At 46.9% G+C, this 21,030-nt stretch overlaps 1 protein-coding gene across 4 annotated transcripts in view; it reads right to left on the reverse strand.

The window, feature by feature from the left end:
• Slc14a1 (solute carrier family 14 member 1 (Kidd blood group)) overlaps positions 1-21,030 on the reverse strand; it is a 44,264-nt gene that overhangs the window by 6,661 nt on the left and 16,573 nt on the right. For 2 of the 4 annotated variants that reach the window (XM_037197212.1, XM_037197211.1), the window contains 6 exons: positions 12,164-12,320; positions 11,512-11,701; positions 9,358-9,486; positions 7,013-7,205; positions 4,678-4,825; positions 4,348-4,482 (listed from right to left, as the gene is read on the reverse strand). In XM_037197212.1, coding sequence (XP_037053107.1) covers positions 4,348-4,482; positions 4,678-4,825; positions 7,013-7,205; positions 9,358-9,486; positions 11,512-11,701; positions 12,164-12,305 — 937 coding nt within the window. In that variant the 5' untranslated portion in view covers positions 12,306-12,320. Of the gene's footprint in view, positions 1-4,347; positions 4,483-4,677; positions 4,826-7,012; positions 7,206-9,357; positions 9,487-11,511; positions 11,702-12,163; positions 12,321-15,437; positions 15,590-18,556; positions 18,715-21,030 lie in introns of those variants that run through there. The other 2 variants (XM_037197210.1, XM_028871984.2) reach the window with 2 other exon arrangements.

The following is a 21,030-nucleotide window of genomic DNA, read 5'->3' on the forward strand; positions in this document are numbered from 1 at the left end:
GGTAAGGAAAGCAGCCCTGGCAGGTGCTGTTCCAGGTTCCCAAGTCCCCCAGACAGAGGCATGTGGAATGAAGACAAGAACAGTTCTGTAATCAGTGTCTGCTGTTTGTTTACCTTGGCAGACAAGCTGGGCCTTTTGTTTGGCAGTGACAGGGCAACGTGGGCAAGCTGAAACTTGCTGCGGCATTCTACACAAAAGACTTGCTTTGCAAGAGGGGCTGGAGGTCTGTCCCAAGAGTTCATGTGTGGATATTAGGAAGTCTGCTGGGACACAGTGGGGATGGAGTTGACACTCTCACACTGTCAGCCTCAGAGGGAACTGATAGGGCTCTCTGGGGATGAACTCCACATCTGGGGACATTAGAATGGCCATTCCTTTGAACCATCAATTTTGAATTCAGAAATATGTTACACGAATATTAATAAAATGCACATTTGGATATTTATACCAAAAGCATTCATTGGAGCAGTGTCTGAAATGGCTCCAAACTAGAAGCCCTGTAACTACCCCCCTGCAAGACAAGTTTGTCGTATCTAAAGCACCCGTATTACCTCAACCATCAGAAGCCCTACATCCTGAGAGGTGGAACCATGCCCTGACTGATCATCTAAGAGCAGTCTAAGAGAAGGGCCCTGGCTTCCAGTCCCCATGGAGAGCTGTCACTCAAACAGCTGGAATCCCTTGGGAAATAAACTTAGGTGAAAGGAAAGGGACATCTAAGGAGAGCAGATGCCAGGAGAGTCAGACACAAATGGAGCAAATACTCCAGATGAGCCTTAGTCAAAGCCAGAAGCCGAGAAAGCAATAGACACAGGACTAAGCCTAATGGATAGAGCCAAATGACGGTTCACTTGACAAACTAAACTGGAGGTTCTTGTGAAGGGATGAAGAGGAGAAAATAATAAGAAAAGGTTGACAGGGATGGAAAAGCTCATACAGAACTAACCCACAAGGAAAGGAATATTTGGAGAGAATATTTGAAAAATTAAAAGCAGACAAAAGCTCAGAATTCAAGCAAGACCGGAGAGCTCCCACTGAAAGGATTTGAGTGGCTGGTGACACAGGGGCTGGGGAACCCTCACATCTAGACAGGCAACAGAAAAATACCTCACATGTGAAGATAAAATTCCAAATGTCCAGAGAGCAAAATTAAATTACCCTTAACGAGAATTAGTTTTTGTTTTTCAAAAGTCTTAATGGCAGTTTGGGATATAAAAGGACAATGTGATCATCTTATGTTAGGAGAGGAAGAAGAATCCTCAAGTCTGGTGTTGTTTTCAGACAGCTGAACTAAAACCTAAGCCAGGGAGAAATGGAGCTGTTCCCAGGCATGCAGAGTCTTAGAGGTTCCTTCCACTTGCCTTGGCGGAGGTGGGAGTGGGGGAGGGGTGGATTGGGAGGGAGGGCTGGGGGGGGGGAGGAGGGAGGATGGGGGAATCCGTGGCTGATATGTGAAATTAAGTTAATTATAAAATAAAAATACTATGAAAATAAAATGTTTCAAGTCAATGACTAAAATTTAAAAAAAAAAAAACATCTCTGAAGAAGCAATATAACAGGGCAGTGTGAGCTGTAGGGCAGGAGTGAATACACGCGTCACTAAAGGAGTAGTTAGTAAACAGAGAAGTGTAAAAACGCCTGTTTACATGGGCCTAAAATGAAAATTCTGTATAATACCAATGTGGTTTCAGTGGTTGTTGGGGGCGGGCCTCCCAGTGGGGGCTGAAGCCGGCTAAGGTATTGTTCATATTTGGGGAGAAGATAAAGGTATGGATGAAGTTAAGACGTTGGGAGGGAAGAGTAAACAAAGTTAATTCTTAATAAGTTATGCAAAGCCACCAGAAAAAAAAGTTTACCATACCCTTAAACAGTGCAAACAAGTGCAGAATACCACTTATGTTTCAGTCGATTTATGTACACACTATTTAATCCTAGGCAAAGTCTACGAGGCACCGCAACCCCTCTTTTTAAATGGGTAAACCTAGGCCCAGAAGTGTTATGAACTCTGCTGGGATTAAGTACCAGGTTGTCTGGCAACAGGTCAGGGTTAGTTTTTTGTTTGGGGTTTTTCTTTTTCTTTCTTTCTTTCTTTTTTTTAGCTAGGGTTTTACTGTGTAGCTCCTACTTCACCTCACCTTCCAAAGTTCTATAGAAGGCAGAGTAAGTATGACAGACAGAAAACTGCTCTCTATTGGGGTCCACGCCCTGATCTCTAGAATTGTGATTATGAAAAGAAACTTGCAACCTTGCTGAAGTTACAGACTTTGAGCTGGAAGATTATCAAGGATGGGATGAGTAGACCAGGGTCATCACAAGGAGCTGCGGAAGGAGGTTGGTTACAAAGTTTCCTGAGGGAGGAGGATGGAGTATTTTCCCTTTCTGTCTCTTTGTACTTTGTATTGACTTAACAATGAAACTGTACTATTTATTACTACAATAAAAAAACAATGGAAAGATTCCCCTTTGGGGGAAGCATTTGCAAATGTCTTAGTCTCCATCCTTTTCACTAGCCTGCCAGATCCAAATCCATGTGGGTCAAATGCTTTCTGCTTGACTCCGACTGTCTTCATGCCAATCAAATAGATTCTACTCCTGTGCTAGGGCTCACAGAAAAGCCACCTTCTCCAGGCAGTACTTTCTGATAACTCCTATAATTGCCCCACCAACAGACCCTGTACTACAGATTTCTTCTTGTTCTGGTACAAACCTTGAGAGCCTCCCTTAGGATCTTCACCCCCAAATCACCAGGTTCCTACTTTCTACTCTGGTGCTTTCTGCTCAGGAATTACAGGGGACCCAAAGCTTCTAACCCTTTGTCTTTCTAGTGTCCATCCAAGCTATAGCATGGCTACCTAAACACAGTCAATGCATTTGTGCTAATGCACACACAGTAACATAAAGTATGCGCTCCCAATAAAGGTGTGAAAGCAATCTCAGGAAAAGCTGGCGGCTGGAGGGTGAGCAACTCCACCCCAGCTAAGCTACAGAACCTGCCCCCAGCCCTGCCCGCTTTGCCCTGAACTTGAGAACAGATAGAGCAGAGGAACAAATAGAGACAGAGCTCAGCGGAGTCCCGACAAAGCAACAAAGTAACTTCCAAACAGCACATAGCAGCTTGAGGTCTGTTGGCCATGCCCTAGCATAAACCCAAACTGAGCAGTGCTACAAAGTCCCAGTCTCTGCTCACCTCCTCCACTCCAGATCCTGCCTAGCCCGTGGTCTACCATTTGACAACCAGTCAGATAGCTGAGCTTGAGAAGACTGGTGAAAAAACCACTTTAGACATATGCTATCCCAGGTTAGAAATAATTTCTCTACAACCCTTGATCCCTTCACCTTTTTGTCCCCCAGGGGGTCACTCCTTCCACTTTAGAATTATCTTTAATGTTTTACTTGTATTGAACCAGGGATGACACAGGCTAGGGGTGAATGTCTGTCCCTCATCATCAGCTTGGGGAACCACCAGCTTTCCAAGTCCAAAGCTCTTGAGGCCTACATTACTTTAAAGTTCCGACACAGGGTCTGAAAGCTACAGCCAAGAAGTAGCCCAGGGCGGTGGGAACAACTGTGTGGAACGTTAGCAGATACTGCTTCTAGGTATGGACATGGTGCATTTCAGCTCTTCCCTGACCCAAGTTCAAAGAGAAGGACGGATTTGAGGAGCTGGGGTCTAGTCCAGCTCTGCAGTCGGGGTCTACTGGGGATCACGAAGGGCTAACAGATTACTTCTTAGCCTGTAGTCTCCAGGCCTCCATGTCAGAGGAACAGGTTTCTCCCTCTGCCACTAACTCTGTGTCAGAGGCCGATCTAGCAGTCTGTGTATTCACTAACATTCCAGGGATTCTGGTGCATGCTCAGATCTGAAAACCACTGATTAAACTGACTCTCAAAGGACCGTATGAAACTCTACCTGGGTCATCAAACACCATAGCTTTATATTTAGCTCAAATTATTTCTTTTTAGTTTTTTTTTTGGAGGGGGCATAACAACAAGCACACACACACACACACACACACACACACTCACACACACACACACAGAACCACAGTACATGTCATGGATCTATTCCCTCAAATATATACCAAATAGAATGGCTGCTGACACTCCACAGGCTCTTTCTTCACACCAGTGTAGCAGGCAAAGATGACTTTTATTCTCCCAGATGAGGAACATCCCTTGACCCACTCACACAGTTAGCTGGTGGGAAACTCAAAATTCCAGTTTGAATTTCTTATATGACCCTTGGAATTTTTGTGTGTGATTGTTTACTGCTTGCCCATGATTTTGATTGAGTCCTCAAGGGCACCCCCTACATGTGGGCACCCACACCATATGTAGGATACTCACCACAGGCAAGAGCCAGGAGGTGGGTCTGCCAGGTGAGTGCCATGAACATGCCTCCAATTGCAATGCAGGCCAGAGAACTGTTGAATCCCCAGAGCCCGGCGTAGATGTCTTCAAATGGAGCTGCAAGACTGAGTCCTGTTAGGCAAAAACAAGGGTGGTCAGAGCTTGGGATACAGAGAACGATGCTCTCCAATGAGTTGTGGGGTCAGGAGAAGTATCCCAAGAGCTCTTCTTGCTCAGAGACCCCAAGAAAGCTCTGTAGTGTAAGAGATGCCCGAGACCTGCATGGGATGAAGAAGATGCTTATTAGGCTGCAAGGCTCATGCTCACCTGCGGCGACACCCAGCAACGATCCAATAGCGGCATGCAGGCACATGAGTGGGGAGGAAAGAAGAATGGCACACAGGAAAATGCCCCCTGTCCACGGGTTGTCACAGCCGTATATCTGACCGACGCCCACCGGAAGGGACTTCAGTAGCTGCAATGGAAAGCACAAAATTGTAGCCACTCAAACAACAGACAAGAAGACCACAGGACACTGCAACTTTATACGACATGATAGTTAAACTTAGCATATTTTATCCTGCAGGATCAGTGCCAATATTATATTAACACAGAAAAGAAAATCTCATCTGCTCTTTGGCATTCTCTCTTGAGAGGTACACCGGTCCTGCTCAGGTGCATGCTGAGCATGGCTCCTCCAAACCTCTTGTGCTCACTAGCTTTCCCACTGTGTGAGGCTTCCAGGGTGGTCTCACCACTCCTGGCTCTGATGGCATGTTGTACCTTCCCTAGTGTGGCAGGGACACAGGTCAGTTGCTTCCTGCAGTCCATCAGTGCTGGCAGTGAATCAGTGCTGTTCCCCAGCCTGGAGAAATACTAGTACAATTGTGTTGGCTGCCCAGACTTAAAAGGCCAGTGAACTGAACAAGACTAGCTCATCCATAATTTAGAAGCAATTATAGCCAACTTGATGAATCAGGACCACATTTGCCCTTCTGATACCAAGTGGAACATGTACCATTTAGCAAAAAATATCTTTGGCTTATTTTAGTCCTTAACACCTGTCTATCAGATCTCAAGACATGAAAACACAAACTTTACATTTCTGTTTTCTGACAGAGGCCTTAATCTACCTGAGGTGTTTACAGCGTGGCAGTTCTCAGGAGAACGCAGGATTTGGCTCAAATGAATAACATTTCCATCTAATAAAACTTTTGGTTGGGCCAGGAAAACATAATCACACATGGCTTCTCCCTTTGAGCAAAACATTTCCTGAAGGATGATGGCCTCTCTGCTTCTCACGTATCTTTTGGCGAGGCCCGAGAAGCAATAACTCTGCCTGGTAGGGGAAGCCCCACCTTGGGCTTCCAAACACTGGCTTGGCCCTTGTTCGGTGCGCCGGACCACACTGAGAGTCTACCTTAAGGTGGCCTCTAGATGCTTTCTGTTCCCAGTCTTGTCTGTGCCTAGTCATTCCCCGTCTCTTCTAGACCTGGGAACTTTGCACAGGTGAAGACTGATTAGACTTTTTATCTCTGAACTTGGTATCCTAGGTATCTCTTGGGTGGTCAGGGGTAGGAAAGTTGGGTGAGCTATCACAGAAAAATTCGGAATGGGAAGAGGTCAACTGACCTTCAGAATCTTCATGTTGATAGTCCCTATCTGAGATATCCAGTACAGCAGGTACTAGCCACACAGAGGTACTGGGTATCTGAGTTGTGGCTGGTGAAGTTGAGAAATTGAGCTGTGAATGCATTTACATCTAAGTTTAAATAACCACACAGGGCTAATGGCTGTCTTATGAGATGGTGTAGTCTGAGAGAGAGCGATAAAATTTTACAATGTTACTTTCCACCAGCAGTTGCTTCTCATTTTGGAATAGTTCCAAGTGCTTCTATTTGCTTACTGGGTCAAAGATAAAGCACAGGCTATGTCAACGTCTCCGTGTTTTCCTCACTCAGCAGAGAGGATGGCAAAAGGGCACGTCTAATGGGACGGTTGGAGAGCCAGTCTTTTGCACATTAAAACAAAAACAAAACCAGTAAGGCCTCTTTTGTTTTCTTTGATTTCAACTACTTACTCTCAGAAATTAAGAAACATTAAGCCAGGTACTGAGACGCAGCGCTGTAGCAAAGCATTAGCCTGGCATGTGCGAGGCTCTATTGCAATCTGTATACACACACACATGCACGCATGCATGCATGCACACACAAAGAAAAAAAAACCCGCAACGTTCTTATAGAAACACCTGTGGGAAGAGCTGGAATTCAATTTGGGAGAAGCACATGCTCTCTGCGCCTATCTGTAAGGAGCTGCACGATATCCACACCCCGTGACTCAGCGGATCTCAAGCTCTGTCCACCAGCACAGTTGGGAGGAATTTGCTGATACAGGTTCCCAGGTCCCACTATACCTTGAGAACCCTTTGTGTTCTGTAAGGAGGCAGAACAGCCAGGTTCTACAGAGTCCAAAAAAGTATAACAGTTCTGACCGGGAGAAGCTGATCATGAAATCTCTAACCCCAAGTGAGAGACCGCCTGCCTTGTCTCAGCCACTCAAAGAAGGGCTAAGCTTCCCACAGTGTCTGATCTCCAAAGAACTGCCCGTGAGGACTGTCACTGCAGACAGGTTTTTAGGGAGAAAAAAAAAGTTGATATTTTACCTCCAGCGCGTTGAGCTCAGACCACGTGATATTGGGCACGGAGGTGACGGGTGTGAAGAGTTTACTTGGAAAGAATGCATTATAATGTCCTGTGGCTGCCGTGTACATCGTCAGTGCCATGTTGAAAGGGAGAGTGAAGACCGGGAGATCCCATTTGCTCAACACTGAGTTCAGCGCACTGGAGAAAACTGGGCTGAAGGAACGCAGCAGGAGAATGAGAATCAGTGACCAGCAGCCAGGCTGAGCCTCCAGATGCTAACATGCTCTGAAGTATTGTGTTGAGACAAACCTTCCATGGGGGTTAGGGGTGGGATTGGAGGAGGGCGTGGCCTGGGGCCAATCCTATCTCAGAGACAACAACTCCAAAACACACCACAAGACGAACTCTTGGTTGACTTTTGAAAAAGAAAATATCCCGAGGTGCCTCAGAGTGAGTTCTAATCAAGGTTTTTAAAAACAAGTTTGGGTGCTCTTAATAAAGAGAAATCTTCTCTGCATAGTTAGTGCCCTGTGATCCTGGGGTCTGTCCTCCACACCAGAGTCACCACCATCCTGAATTTGGAAGACAGCACTCTGCATGTCTTCTTTATAGGTATCTATTTTGGAGAAAAGACTAAGGATTTGGGTGGTTGGGTCTTACAGGAGTGGACAGATTGTCTGTCCTTGAGCTACAGGTAAACTTGAGACTTCACAAAGAGTCGCTTCCTCGTTCCATGGTGTGCAAGCTTAGGTTTGCTTTGGATGGCGTAGATTGGTGGTCCTCAACCTGTAGGTCATGACCCCTTTAGGGGTTGAACAACCCTTTTATAAGGGTCAAAGATGAGATATCCTGCCTATCAGATATTTACATTACGATTCATAACGGTAGCAAAATTACAGTCATGAAGTAGCAATGAGATAATCTTATGGTTGGGGGTTACCACAACATGAGGAACTGTACTGAGGATGCAGCATTAGGAAGGCTGAGAACCACTAGTGTAGACAGTTCCCTGGACCCTTGTGTCTGTCTCTCTTGTTAACACAATGGAGAAGCATCCTTGGAAGATCAGAACTGATCTACTGGGGGGGTGGTGTAGATCACCAGACGGCCATGGTTCCTGTTCTTGAGAAAATCCTTCAGAGCAGCTGCCAGCCTCCTTGGGGAGGCTGGCACTATGGACAGGGCCTCCACGCACCTATGGGCACCACCAGGGCGGAGACCTCCTGCAGGCGGTGCCCAGAGGGGGCTCCTTGAGTTTTCTTTGTGAGTGTATCAGCACTTTATACTTTAGATACGATATAGATCTCATTATAGATGGTTGTGAGCCACCATGTGGTTGCTGGGAATTGAACTCAGGACCTCTGGAAGAGCAGTCAGTGCTCTTAACCTCTGAGCCATCTCTTCGGGCTAGATACGATATAGAAAGATAGATTTGTTTCTAGGAAAAGGAATTAAGATGATGTCAGCACAGAAGTTGGTTTTAAAGATTCTGGTTTTGTGAAGATGGAATTGAATTTAGAAAAAAAAAAAAGGAGATGGGCAGCTCGGCTAAGTCCTCAGGTGACTCCACTGATGGGGGGGGGCACCTTTAACTATACTTTAGAACCACCTGGGGGGTTAAAAACCTCAACATACAGGCAACAGCACAGAGCAGGTGTGTGTGTTCAGTGTGTAGCTGAGGTTGAGAATGTCTGGATGAAGGGGGCATGCAGCCGACTTTGACGCAAGGACCACTAACAGGTGGTAAGAAAATCCGCACCTCTTAAGGTGGTTGCTTTAGTTTCTATAACCTCGTTCTAATTTTTTGAAGTATTTTTTTTTAATTTGTGGCAAAAGATACATAAAATTACCATTTATTATTATGTTGTGTCCCCCCTCCCCCAGACAGCCTCTCTAGACAGATCAGCCTGGAACTCACTCTAAGCCCAGGCTGACCTTACCCTCATAGCAACTCTCTTCTTCACTTAACCTCCAAAATTCAGGGGTAATAGATACGCGCTACCATAGCTGGCACCACCGAACTATTTTCGCTTCATTTTTACATGTAATTTGTGTTTGTGGGGTGGGTGTGCATTTGTGGGCATATGTGGAGGTCAAAGGAAAACCTGGGAGTCAGTTCTCGTCTACCATGTGGGTTCCCGGGATTAAACTCAGGTTGCTATCCTTGGCTACAAGTGGCTTTATGGGATAAACCAACTTGCTGGTCCCATTTAACTATTTAAAGTGCAAAGTCCAATGACAGAGTGATACACAGCTACTGTTGACTCTCAGAGTACTTTTCACCTTACAAAGGCGGGCTCATTAAACACCAAACCTCCGTTCCCTCTACCCTCCATGGTCACTTTGACAATCAGGCACAACTTACCAAGTCATAGACATAACAGATACAGGGAGTATCAGCCACCAGTAATAGTCGCCTTTGTCTGAGAAGACAGCCATGAGCATTCCCACAAGGGTGGCGTTGTAGCCCTGGAGCCCGGCTGCAATCGCTGACCTACAGGTATGAGGAACAGCACAGACATAGCCTGAGTGGACTTCATTAGGACTAAACATAAACAATAGCTGTAGCTTCTAGATCGCATTCACTTTAGAAAACATAATCATACCTGGGCATGTGTTTCAAAGCCTTTTATGGACCATGCAGATACAACTAAATTGTGTAGGGAAATCTGCACAGATAAAACTAAAATGTGTACATGGAACAGTGCCCTCCAGGGTATGACACAGACCTCAGGAAGGATGGCAGCTGCTGAGGGAGAGGGGCCTTGGAAGGCAGTCTGCTTTCGTTCAGCCTTTCCTGAGAAAATTCTTATTTCTTTTAAATCACCGAGGACCTTAACTGGATCAGGGTTTTTAGCATTTCAAACAGTCTTAAGTCTTATTTCTCAGTGAGAGACGTTTGATTCCTGGAAGGCAAGTCCTTTCATAGTGCCTTCAGAAACATCCAACTTCAACTTAGAGGACATTTTCATGTTCTCGTGATTCTACTTTGTGTTCTCTAAGTGTCCATCTTCAGGTTATTGAATAGAAAGATGACTGTTTCTACTTGCCAAGGCACCTATTTAATTATGTGCATGCTTAGCTCCTCTTGTTGAAACCTCTTTGTGATGGTTAAGTATTCAGTCTGTCTCCTAGGTTCCTCTAGAGAACCCTGACTAACGCACCGATCTGTGTTTGGCATTTAACGTCACTTTCAAAGTCCCGTCTTACATGTCAGCTTCTACTCTGGCTGTAATGGAATCTAGGTCATAATCAGGAAGCAGAAGCTGCAAGGAAGCAATGGGAATATTTCTGTAGAGTAAGCCCCTAGCCTGGCAAATTCCCTCCTTTCAGACTCTGAGAGTTGGAGATGTACAGCATCATGAAGGACAACAGGGTCTATTTCTGGCCTGATGCTCAGAGATAATGACCGTGGGGACCTAGGAGGTGAAGGTGGTGGAGTTAGGTCAAATGCAGGGCCTCCCTGTGGGGGAGGGGCTACAGCCAGAGAGCTGCATTGCCATTGATGGGAAAGTTTTAGGTTTTTATCTGACTGTGCACAGAGGTGCCAGTACAGCCAATAAGCTGATGTCATATCTATTCATTGCGGTGAGGACATCAGAAGTTGGACTTTAGTTTCAAAGTCCTTTGTCTTTCTTCAGGAATCCTCCAGAGACTGGAGTTAGGCATGAGAACGGTGGAGAGCTCTGTGGACTGGACCTCCCTCAGTGCTGGTCGGTGGACAATGGATGGCAACATCTCCAAGTCAAGAGATGCCACCGTGCCAGCCCCAGGAAGAGTCAGTCACTTCAATGGAACTGTCCTTTTGATTTTTTTTTTTTTTTTTTTTTAGTACTAAGAAAAGTAAAAGAAACTTGAGAAGTAACACACATAAATATAAAAATATGACATATCTTCTAAATAATAAATTGCCAAGGAAATGAGGGTTCCCCCCCACAACTCCTCAGTCCCAGGGATGAAATGCAGGGACTTGTAGATGCTAAACAAGTGCTCTACCGTTGGACGGCATGCCTAGCCCAGAATCATGTTTCCTTGCAGCAAAAACAATGAGGGACTAATCCTGGGATGTGTGGCTTTCCATCAGCCCAGGAGCTGAGCGGGCTCGTGCATTGCCCATGAAAGGAGACAACCATGTTAAACTGGTGATGGACACAAGACATAAAGGGGGCTGTTAAGCTACTGTCTTTTTGAGAACTCGGGAGCATTTTGCTTAAAGTTGCAATAAATAATTGTATCACTAAAGGAGACTTCAGTAGGCTCTTTTCTGGTGATAGATGAGTTCTGGCTACCATACACAGCTGGTAATACTCAGACTGCCCCTTGTTCAGAGGAAAAGAATAAAAGACTATCCGTGATCCTCCAGCCTCTGACGAAAGAACAAACAGAGAGTTCCGTGGAATGAAGGTTTTTTTTTTTTTTTTTCCACCTGGGAGGGTGTGGCTTTATTAGGGCTGCCCATGGCAGCTGCCCAGCTAGTGGCTCAGAAAGAGAGGGAGCTGGCATATGAGGGCTCGCTTACCTGTCTTGGCTCAGCAAGAGGGCTGTCAGAGTGGACACCACAGTTCCCACACAGCCACAGAGAGCCCACCAGGGGTTCTGGACCAGAAATCCGGTCAGGATCAGGATCCCACTGATGGGGTTGCTGACGAACACCACCTGGGATATGCCACGAAGAATCCAGTCAATGAACTGTAGCACCACGGGCTTGTCTGGAGAGGCCAGAGGAGCAGAGGTAAGGACGAGGCAAGGCAACCCCACGGTCTACCCTGAACAAAGCCACCAGAATCGGTGGGAGCTGAAACTTTCAGATATGTTTTTAAAGCCTTCCTTTGACCCCTTGGACTGTTTATAGTCAGTCCACCCTGCCCCTCCTGGAATCCAAGCTCCAGAAAGCAGCTACGGCTCCCCTTGGCCATGCTCAGCGGTATAGACTAAGCCAAAGGAATACATTATCAGCAGGATGATTTTCTTTGTGAAGTACTGGGATTGTAGGATAAAGACACCCCACTATTTCCATGAAAAAAAAAGTGTGAAAAGGTTTGCAAGTTAGAAGATGCAAAACTAGAAAGCAATGCCTGGGGAACAGCGCTAAAAACATAGGGAGAAACAGAGGCAAAGGATTTCCTCAAAGCCGCTTCTCCCTTCTCTCCAAGGAATGGATGTTTCCATACCTTTAAGCCAGTTGGCAAACTCTTTCATATCACCAGTGACATAGCCAAGTACTTTGAAGCCACACCGTCTCCCCCGACACGATGACACCTGCTTTTCACCCCGGTCTACTTTAACCATGGTGGGACTGTCTTCCATGGCCATCTCTTCCTCGGGCTCCTTGAAAAAAAGGACAGAGTTTGTAAGCATCCTGAAGGGGAACTCTGTGGGTTGGCGAGCTTAGGCTGTACAGTTGCCATAGAAGATGAGTTGGGAGGCATTCGCCTAGACCAGGGCAATGTCATGGCTCTGAGAATTTGCTCCTTCCTTCCGAAGTACCATTGAGAAACTCATTATCCAAACCCAAACAAACGTCAACCTTTTTCCTTGATGTCTGTAATGCTACCATGAGAAGGTCCTGTCTGTACCCTCAGAAGACTTGGTGTCTGGCTTAAACAGCATTTGCTGAGCCTCCATTTCCTGTACTCAGGGGACTCAGTGTTGTTGAAAAGGAAAAAAAAATTAATGTCAAGAGAACAAATCAAAGAAAACAGAAAGAGCTAAAATAAGTCACTTTGAAATTCGTATTTTTCTTTTTTAAAAAATAGCAATTATAAGCAGGAGTGGTAGTGGACACCTCTAAGCCCAGCACTTGAGAGTTGGAGGCAGGAGGATCAGGAGTTCAAAGCCAGCCTTGGCAACATAATGGTTCAAGCGCGGGCTGGGTACACGAGATTCTGTCCCAGAAAAACAAAGCACCAAAATAGAGAACACCCAAACTGCTGATTTTATTTAAGAATTCTTTGAAAAAGAAAAAAGATTAAAAGAGTCTGTGTTTGTTGACACAGATCAAGGATCCCCTGGCCCCAGTCTCCAAGAATAAGATTGCTTGAATGCATTCGTATGTCATGGAGTCACCTCAGAGACTCTGTAGTTTGGAATCTGTCATATAAATGCATTGAAAAAGCAAGACAGATACACCACAAAGGTGTAGAACAATGGTTCTCAACCCATGGGTCGAGACCCCCCCTTGGGGCAATGAACTGCTCTTTCACAGGGGTTTGCCTAAGACCATCGGAAAACACAGATATTTACATTACGATTTATCACAGTAGCAAAATTACAGTTATGAAGTAGCACCGAAAATAATTTTATGATTGGGGGCCACCACAACAGGAGGAATTGAATTACAGGGTCACAGCTCTGGGAAGGCTGAGAACCACTGGAAACTTGGTGAAAATGGACAACACTGCCGAAAGCCCGAGATTGTGACGTGGAGATTGCACGGCACCAGGATGCACAGGCTTTCATTATCGTCGGAAAGTCTCGCCGGAATGCAAACGCTGGCAGCCCAGTGTGTGTTGACTGCATGGCTGTCTAATAATACATAGCACGAGAGGACCAACACCATCGGATTTGGTACCCTGCAGACACAGCAGGAAGTGAGGACGACCAATGATACACCCCTAGAGGTAGACCCTGGGACAAGGACAACAGCCATGTCCCCCTGGTTGTATGAAAACAGCCCAGAGCAGACGGGTAAGTAGGAAGTGGGGCAGCTCCATCGTCAGCCTTAAAAGGCTTCAGTGGAGAATGTGTGGAAGCCTCAGCCACAGAAGGCAAGACCGAGGGAGTGCCCAAAGCTGCACAGATAAGCCAGCCCATCTTTCCTCACGGCACGGCATGGACAGAGTTCCTCTGGCTCATTCTGGTCCCCCATCATTGTTCTCCTTACCACCTTCACCAGCTAGCCACTGATAGCTAATACAATTATATCTTTTTAAAAATCTAGACTTAGTTTTGACTTACACGAATCCCAGTACAGAAACCAACGTTTTATTACTGATTTATTACTGTGTAACAATTTTACTTCTCACTATCGCTTAAGCTGGCCTTGAACTCGCTATGATCCTCCTGCCTCTGCCCCCCCCCCAAGTGCTGGGATAACAGGTATGTTCCACCGGGGCCTGGCTATCTTCCTGTTTTTTAAACAATGGTGCACCATTAATCATCATACAAAGTTGGAGCTATTTCTGCAATTCATTCCAGATCAAGGTCATTCTGCCTTGCCAATGTTCAATCTGACATCAACATTTGTGAGTCTATCGGTGAACCTTTGTATTGGGAATTTTTTTACACTGAAAACTGCTGGAGTCGCAGAACCTAAACTAAGTCCATATAACCCAGCTGTCTCTGCTCTATACTTCAAATTCACAAATCCGTGCAGGCAACCCAGCATTTGTGAAAAAATATCTTACATTTCATAATCTAAGCAATGGCTATCACTTATTGCAGACCTTTCCCTCTCTAAATCTCATAACTGAAAATATTGTGTGGTTGGACCCTTCCTCAGAGACAGTGACCCATTTTCAAAGTCATACTAAGTTACAAGAGGCTCCAGTCTCGGCCATGACAAGAAGCCCAAAGGACAATTGTCCTGAGTTGCTGGAACCAAATATGTCAAGCCCTGAAAGTGGCAGTTTCCATCCGCCACAGAAACCAACTCCAGAATACACACGTGCATGCTCTCAAAACTTCCAGCCTATATTTATTTTAGAGAGTTTCGAATACCATATCACCCCAGAGATTCGAAACCTGATAGGATAACTGGCCAGACGTGACTGAGAACCTGAATGGCCTGTGTCCTCTGCAGAACCACCCTAAGTTAAGACTGAACTATTTTTGTCCAAATCCACACCTCCACCTAAAGCTGTGTCTCCAATATTTATTTGTTGGAATGCACTGGAGGACTGTAACATTGTTCCCCACCATTCCTTACCTCAGAGAAGGACCCATCCTGGCTGAGCAGACAGTGGCTACATCCTATTCTGAACTGCTAGTCTTCCCTTAGTGCCTGGGGTCCCTGACACCTGTTCCAGAACTCCAGCATGAGAGCTGGTTAGGAGAAATCAGTAGTTTAAATCTAGTTCACTCTAGATTGTTATCATGCTAGAAAATCTGTGTCTCTTTTGGGAACTTGGATGAAGAGAGAAGAAGAGAGAAGCGTTCTAGCTGATGCTCACACACTACATTTCCATGGGGAGGAGAGGACAATGAATCTAACCCAAGCAGGAGAGCCATAAAGCTCCAGGCTGTGCTTTCCTGGGTTTTCCAAGGCTGTTCAAATGCCCAAGCTCAGTGGTCCAACTTCTAAGCCTGTCGGGGTAGCTAGGCCACAGCAGCATGCTCAGCAGAACTTGCTGATCACCCATGCCCCAGCCTGAGCTCCGAAAAGATACCAAGCTAGGAAGAGGCTCTCGGGTTCCCCCAGGAACAAGCTGCTGGAAGGGAGCCTACCTGTTCTCGCCACCTGTGTGCCAGGGTCAAGCTTAGCCGTCTGAAGCCTCCTGGTGCTGCCTCACTGGCTTTATTTCCAAAAGGGTCTATCCAAAGAGGACCGTGATGGGCGTCATCAGTGCCACCAATCAAAGACTGTCCACTCATCCTTCCTTTTCCGTACATGACAAAGGGCAAAGAGATGTGAATCAGCAGGATGTGTCCTGGCTCTGGGGAGCACAGGAAAAGCCAGACTTGGGGAGATGGACAGGCCCATGTGAGTTTCTGCTGAGGGGAAATATTCTCTGCCCTGGCCCCCTGGAGCAGAGGTCCCCACTCACGGGAGGGAGGAAAGAGGACACACTGACTGTGGAGATGAAACTCGTTTTACTTTAAGAAAGGGTAGCAAACCATGCTGAAGAGAGCCGGAAGGAGAATGGGTCTCCTGCTCTGTTTTTGACTTGCAGGAGGGTAGCCAGCCCATCCGAGACCTGCTGTAGAGAGGGAGGGCGGCTTCAGGCTCAGGAGTGTGTGTGGGGGGGCGTTATGCTCTGTGTTGGGGACCAGCTCCTAGGCAAGCAGTGTCTCAGCCTTGTTCCGTATGAAACTGGAGAAAAGAGAGCTCCTGGGTTCTGCTTCCTGCAATAAAACACTAGCCACACTTCCCACGCACAGCAAGATCTCCTTCTAGAATACTGATAAATGCCATTTCCCTTACATCTGAGTAATAATTACTAAATATCGATCACCTGTCTGTTAACAAGGAGCAATCCTTGTTAAATTTAACAGGCGCGTCAGATTTCAGTAATTTCCTCTTTCTCCCCTCCCTTCCCTCTTTCCCCCCCCACCTCTTCCTTTCTGTTGCATTCAAAGACAGTTCTTCCCCCAGAAGTTCTAGAATGTTCTGTGTGGTATTTGTCTCTTCCTTTCATTTATTTTATCTTCACAGTCTTGTACTGACTTTGCCTGAAACCTGGAAACTTTACCAAAGTGACCTGAGGAATCCACAGTCGTGGAAAATATTTCTGACATGCCTTATGGAAAAAAGAATGTGTGTGTGTGTGTGTGTGTGTGTGTGTGTGTGTGTGTGTGTGTGTGTGTAGTCACGGCAAGCTATCTGCCTAGTACTGGTGTTTGCAATGTGAGCAATTTTGGCTGATATGAAGCAACACCAAGCAGTCCATGGCGAGGACCTTGTCCTGTGCTAAGGAGTGTGGGACAAGAAAGGAAGGAGAAAAAGATGAAAAGGTTGAAAGCAAAAGGAAGGGGAAACATGAGGGGAGGGTCACGGTCCCTCAGGAGGAGCGCCCACTGCTTCCCTGTCCTCTCTGCTTCCTCCTCACACAGTCTGCAGAACCATGTCTGCAAGGTCTGCATCAATAGAAACAGACCGATACGTGAGCAAGGTGGGGCTTAGAGACCTCATGGTTTCATCTTATAGAAAACTGAGGCTCTGTGGTGCCTCTGCAATCTACCTGGTGGGTGGCAGACAGCGCCAGCGCCAGCTTCTGTGGGCATTAAGTCCTGCGCTTCTGTCTTCCGGTTTGGGGCCAGGCAAGTCAGTGTCACCTGGGATTTTGTTTAAGTCAACAAATGGCCATAGCAGCTTCGGCATGGTAGGGTCTGAACTGGGTGGCAGGCCACAGCAGACCGAATTCACAGTCACCATGAAGTAACTCTGGGTAACCGGGTCGACGATGACAAAGAAGGGGCTCTGTGCCCTCTCTGGGACCAATTACTGTCTGTGAAAAATAATACTAGCAAGTCCTCAAAGGCAGCCTCTCTCGTGTATCTCTGAAAGGGCTGCAAGGTAGCCTTCAAGAATATTCTGGAAGCTGTACACGGTGAACCTGCTGGCAGGAGTTGGAAAGCTTGTTTGAGAGCCCAGATCACCAGTGGCACGAGGCAGTGCTCAGTGTTTAATCTGAGACGGATGTGAAGGTCTCACGTCAACCATCTTCCCTATTTTCTTGCGCACAATGAAACACATTGTATCGAGGAGTGTATAAGCAATGGGTACAATTGGAGAGGCCTGAGAGCCCTCAATTTTCCATGCCTGAGTATTGCTTCAAATAATACCGAGTGTTAGATATGAACTTCTTGAAACATTTTTTTTGTGTTCTGTCACAATAAAAAGACTTCCTGCGCTGACATGTATTTGCTACTTTGTCTAATTTTTATTTTAGATTGTTTTCGATCACCATGGCAGGGACGGTGGCTCAGTTCTCCTTAGAGCTGTAATCGGAAACAAAGAGCCCCTGTCAGGTATTTCTGCCTCCTGAATAAAAACGCTCCCCTCCACAGCAGACGCCACTCCTCAGAGCCTTGAACTGTGCAGGGACAGAGCGCTGCAGGAAGCCACCAAATCTCTGGCTACATTTGTGACTGATCAGAGTTCCTGATGGGCACACAAGCACACTCCCTTCAGCAGGACAGCACATGCACATGAACCCTAAGCCCGTAACTGGCAAGGGCTGTTCCCAGTACCCCACGTTTTCTTGTGAGTCATTAAAATGCAGTCGCCAGTTTTGCTTAGTTTTTTTTTTTTTTTTTTTTTTTTTTTTTTTTTTTTTTTAAGAGCACAGCCTGATGAAACTTCTCACCATGTCGATTAGTCAGGGCCATTCAGTATACAGAGTGGGCACCCTGTGGGAGCTCTCTTCCACATCAGCCCGGCGCAGCTTCCACCCTCTCCAGGAATCATAACACAGGCATTACTTTTAAGCTTCTGGGAAGAGGACTGTGGCTTGGGTGAATAGCCTTCTAGTCTACCAGAACTCCAACTATTCTGTTCCAACAGTTAGAGACACATTTCACCACTTAAAAGAGAGCAGAGTCGGAGATGGGAAGGCAGGAGGGTAAGAGTGGGCAAGGGAGCAGAAAAGAAAAGCAAGCGTGGTCGAGATACAGTCTGTGCATCAATGTTGCAGTCAAGTCCATTAACTCGCATCACTAAAATATCTATTATTATTATTATTATTATTATAAATAGGAAGAATATAGAATAGTCTCAGGAGTTAGACACATCTAAGTTCAACCCTGTATTCTGTCTTTAAAAAGAAAAGGGGACAAGATTAAAGAGGACTAAGACAAGCTTCAACAAGGAATAACTAGAATGAGCAGAAATGAGGGGTGCTTACCCTCCAGCTGGCTTCCTGGCGGCAGAAGGCAGTGCCTGATAAAGAGTGGCCGGGCTCTCTCAGCAGGGAGAGGTACCGCAGGAGAGGGACCTCACCCTTTTATACCCACGTCTGCTCTTCAGGTCTGTGAACTTCACTGGCTTTCTCCTCCCACTTAAGCCACCAAAGCCAGAACAACACAGGGCGGGGGCGGGGCGGGGTGGGGGGTGGAGGGGATGGCTGGTTTCAATGCCCCAAGTCTCTTCTCTTGACATGGTGCCAATGGCTTTGGCGTGTCTCCAGGGCATCCCCGGGTCTTTACTTAGAGACAACCAAACTCAAATTCACCTTTCCTCTTCTATGCCATTTCCTACCCCCACCTTGAAATGTTTTTGGAAAGATTTGTAACCAAAAAGGATCCCCATAGTGCCATTTAAACAGCCAACCACAGTGGTGCAGGTTGGGAGCGCCGTGGCTGCTCTTGTGATGGAAGAGTCTTGGAGTTGACACTGGTGCCCTGGTATAAGGACAGCCAGGCTTACGGGCAGTGGGAGAGGGAGTAGGGGCACGGTGAGCACAAGTTACTTCTGGAAACTAGCTACCTGTTTCCTGTGCAGGAAAGAACAAAACCACAAATGCTTCCCTAATTGCTGTTCTTGTAGGTGATGAGCCCAGGATGGACCCGCAGCCTTTTTAAAGTGTTAGCAGACAAACGTCCAGAGCAGAATCTCACACTGAAACGAAAAGTCCTTTTCTTCCTCATTCTTCTTCGACTTCAGTTTTGTAGCTCCTTCCACTATGGCAGAAATACAGTAACGTCGCGGGGCACTGCTGTGAACAAAGAACTGGGGGGGGGGAACCCCTTCCTGCTCCCAGAGGGTCTCCCCTGCACACCCGCTGATGTGCGGATTCTCCTTATCGGCCCTCCGCCAGGCGGCCCAGGACCGTCCAGGGCTCCACCCGCTGGACACGTGCCAGACCACCGAGCTCCTTCTCTGTAGGGGGCCTCTCCAGGGCCCGGGGCTAATCCCAAGGGTGGGGGTGGGGATCCCATGGCCCAGGTTCACTAGGAGAACTTTGAGATTCAGGCAAATCTCTCTTTACCTCCGCCCCCCCCCCCCCACACACCGCTGGTAAAACAAGGAGAAAAAGAACCCTTCTAGTCACCCTGCCGCTGGTGTGGGGCCAGCTTTGGGAATGAAAGGAACCATTCTATTTTTTTTTCTGGTGTTCGTTATGCAAATGGACCACAATAATAATAATGGGCCGTAATAACAATGATAAATGATAGTGATAAAAATGATAAGGATGACCTAAAGGGGGTTGAGTGTTTCCTCTGTTTGCCAGCATTGTGCTAAACACCTGGCGCGCATGCGCCATCTAACCAGCTCAAAATCCCTATGTGGAATGCTGGGCTGTAGCTCACTGGTAGAGAGAGCGCTTGCCTTCCATCTATCAGGCTCTAGGTCCCAGTACTGCAAAAATCAAACAACACCCCCTTCTCCCCCCCCCCAAATCCTCAAACAACCCTGAAAACCCAACAAAACAACAGAAAACCAAGCAAAACCCTAAATGGAGTCATTATTCCTAGTTTGCAAGTGAGGAAACCAAGGCTCAGAGAACGGGGGTCTGGACTGTCGGCAGCTCCAGCGGAGCGCTGGCCGCTGCCGCCAACTTCTGCCTGTGTTTGCTGAATTCATTCACGAAGCCGGTCATCACGAACGTCGTGTAGTGCATACTGGAGCTGCCCCTTCCGGCACCCAGGCATGCAGCCCGCTTTCTCTGGCTGTTATCAGGCTGGGTGACCGGAGAGAGCAAGTCTCAGATCTTTTGGACAGGGCCACTTTCCCCTGCACCGTCCCTTACCCCCTGGCCTCTGCTCCAGCCCTGTAAAGCCACACCTCAAGTGCAGGTCACAAAACAGCAGCCCTGAGTCAGCCAATACAAAGGATATGCGTTTCCAAGGCAACCAAACCTGAGTTTGAATCCTGGTTTTGTCCCTGTGTTACCTTAGATGTGTCATCCTGTCAGAACTTCGGACTTCTCACTGTGAAGCGGGGTGACCTGCGTCCTTTAGGAATTATCGTGCAGGGTGATGTATGTAAAGCCTTGACCCAGATGCATGGAGTGCCCTGCTCTGCCTACCCATCTCTCAGCACTTGCTTGGCTTCCAGGATCCCTTCCCAGTTCTCTCTTCCTGCTCTAGTCCTCAGGCTAGGTGTAATTCTGAGAACAGTGTCAAAACTCCAAAGTTGCCAGGTGTGGTGACTCATACCTCTAATTCCAGCGCTGGGGAGGCAGAGGCAGGTGCATCTCTGTGAGTTTGAGGTCAGCCTGGTCTACAGAGTGAGTTCCAGGACAGCCAGAGATACTTAGAGAGACTCTGTCTCCACAAAACGAAACAAAACAAAAACAAACAAACAACTACCACCAAACCAAAACCGAACAAAACTAAAGTTTTGGGGCAGCCATTGGGGGTCTGTTAACTTCTCATC

The sequence above is a fragment of the Peromyscus leucopus genome, chromosome 19, assembly GCF_004664715.2.
Source record: "Peromyscus leucopus breed LL Stock chromosome 19, UCI_PerLeu_2.1, whole genome shotgun sequence".
In the NCBI taxonomy this organism is placed as follows: domain Eukaryota; kingdom Metazoa; phylum Chordata; class Mammalia; order Rodentia; family Cricetidae; genus Peromyscus; species Peromyscus leucopus.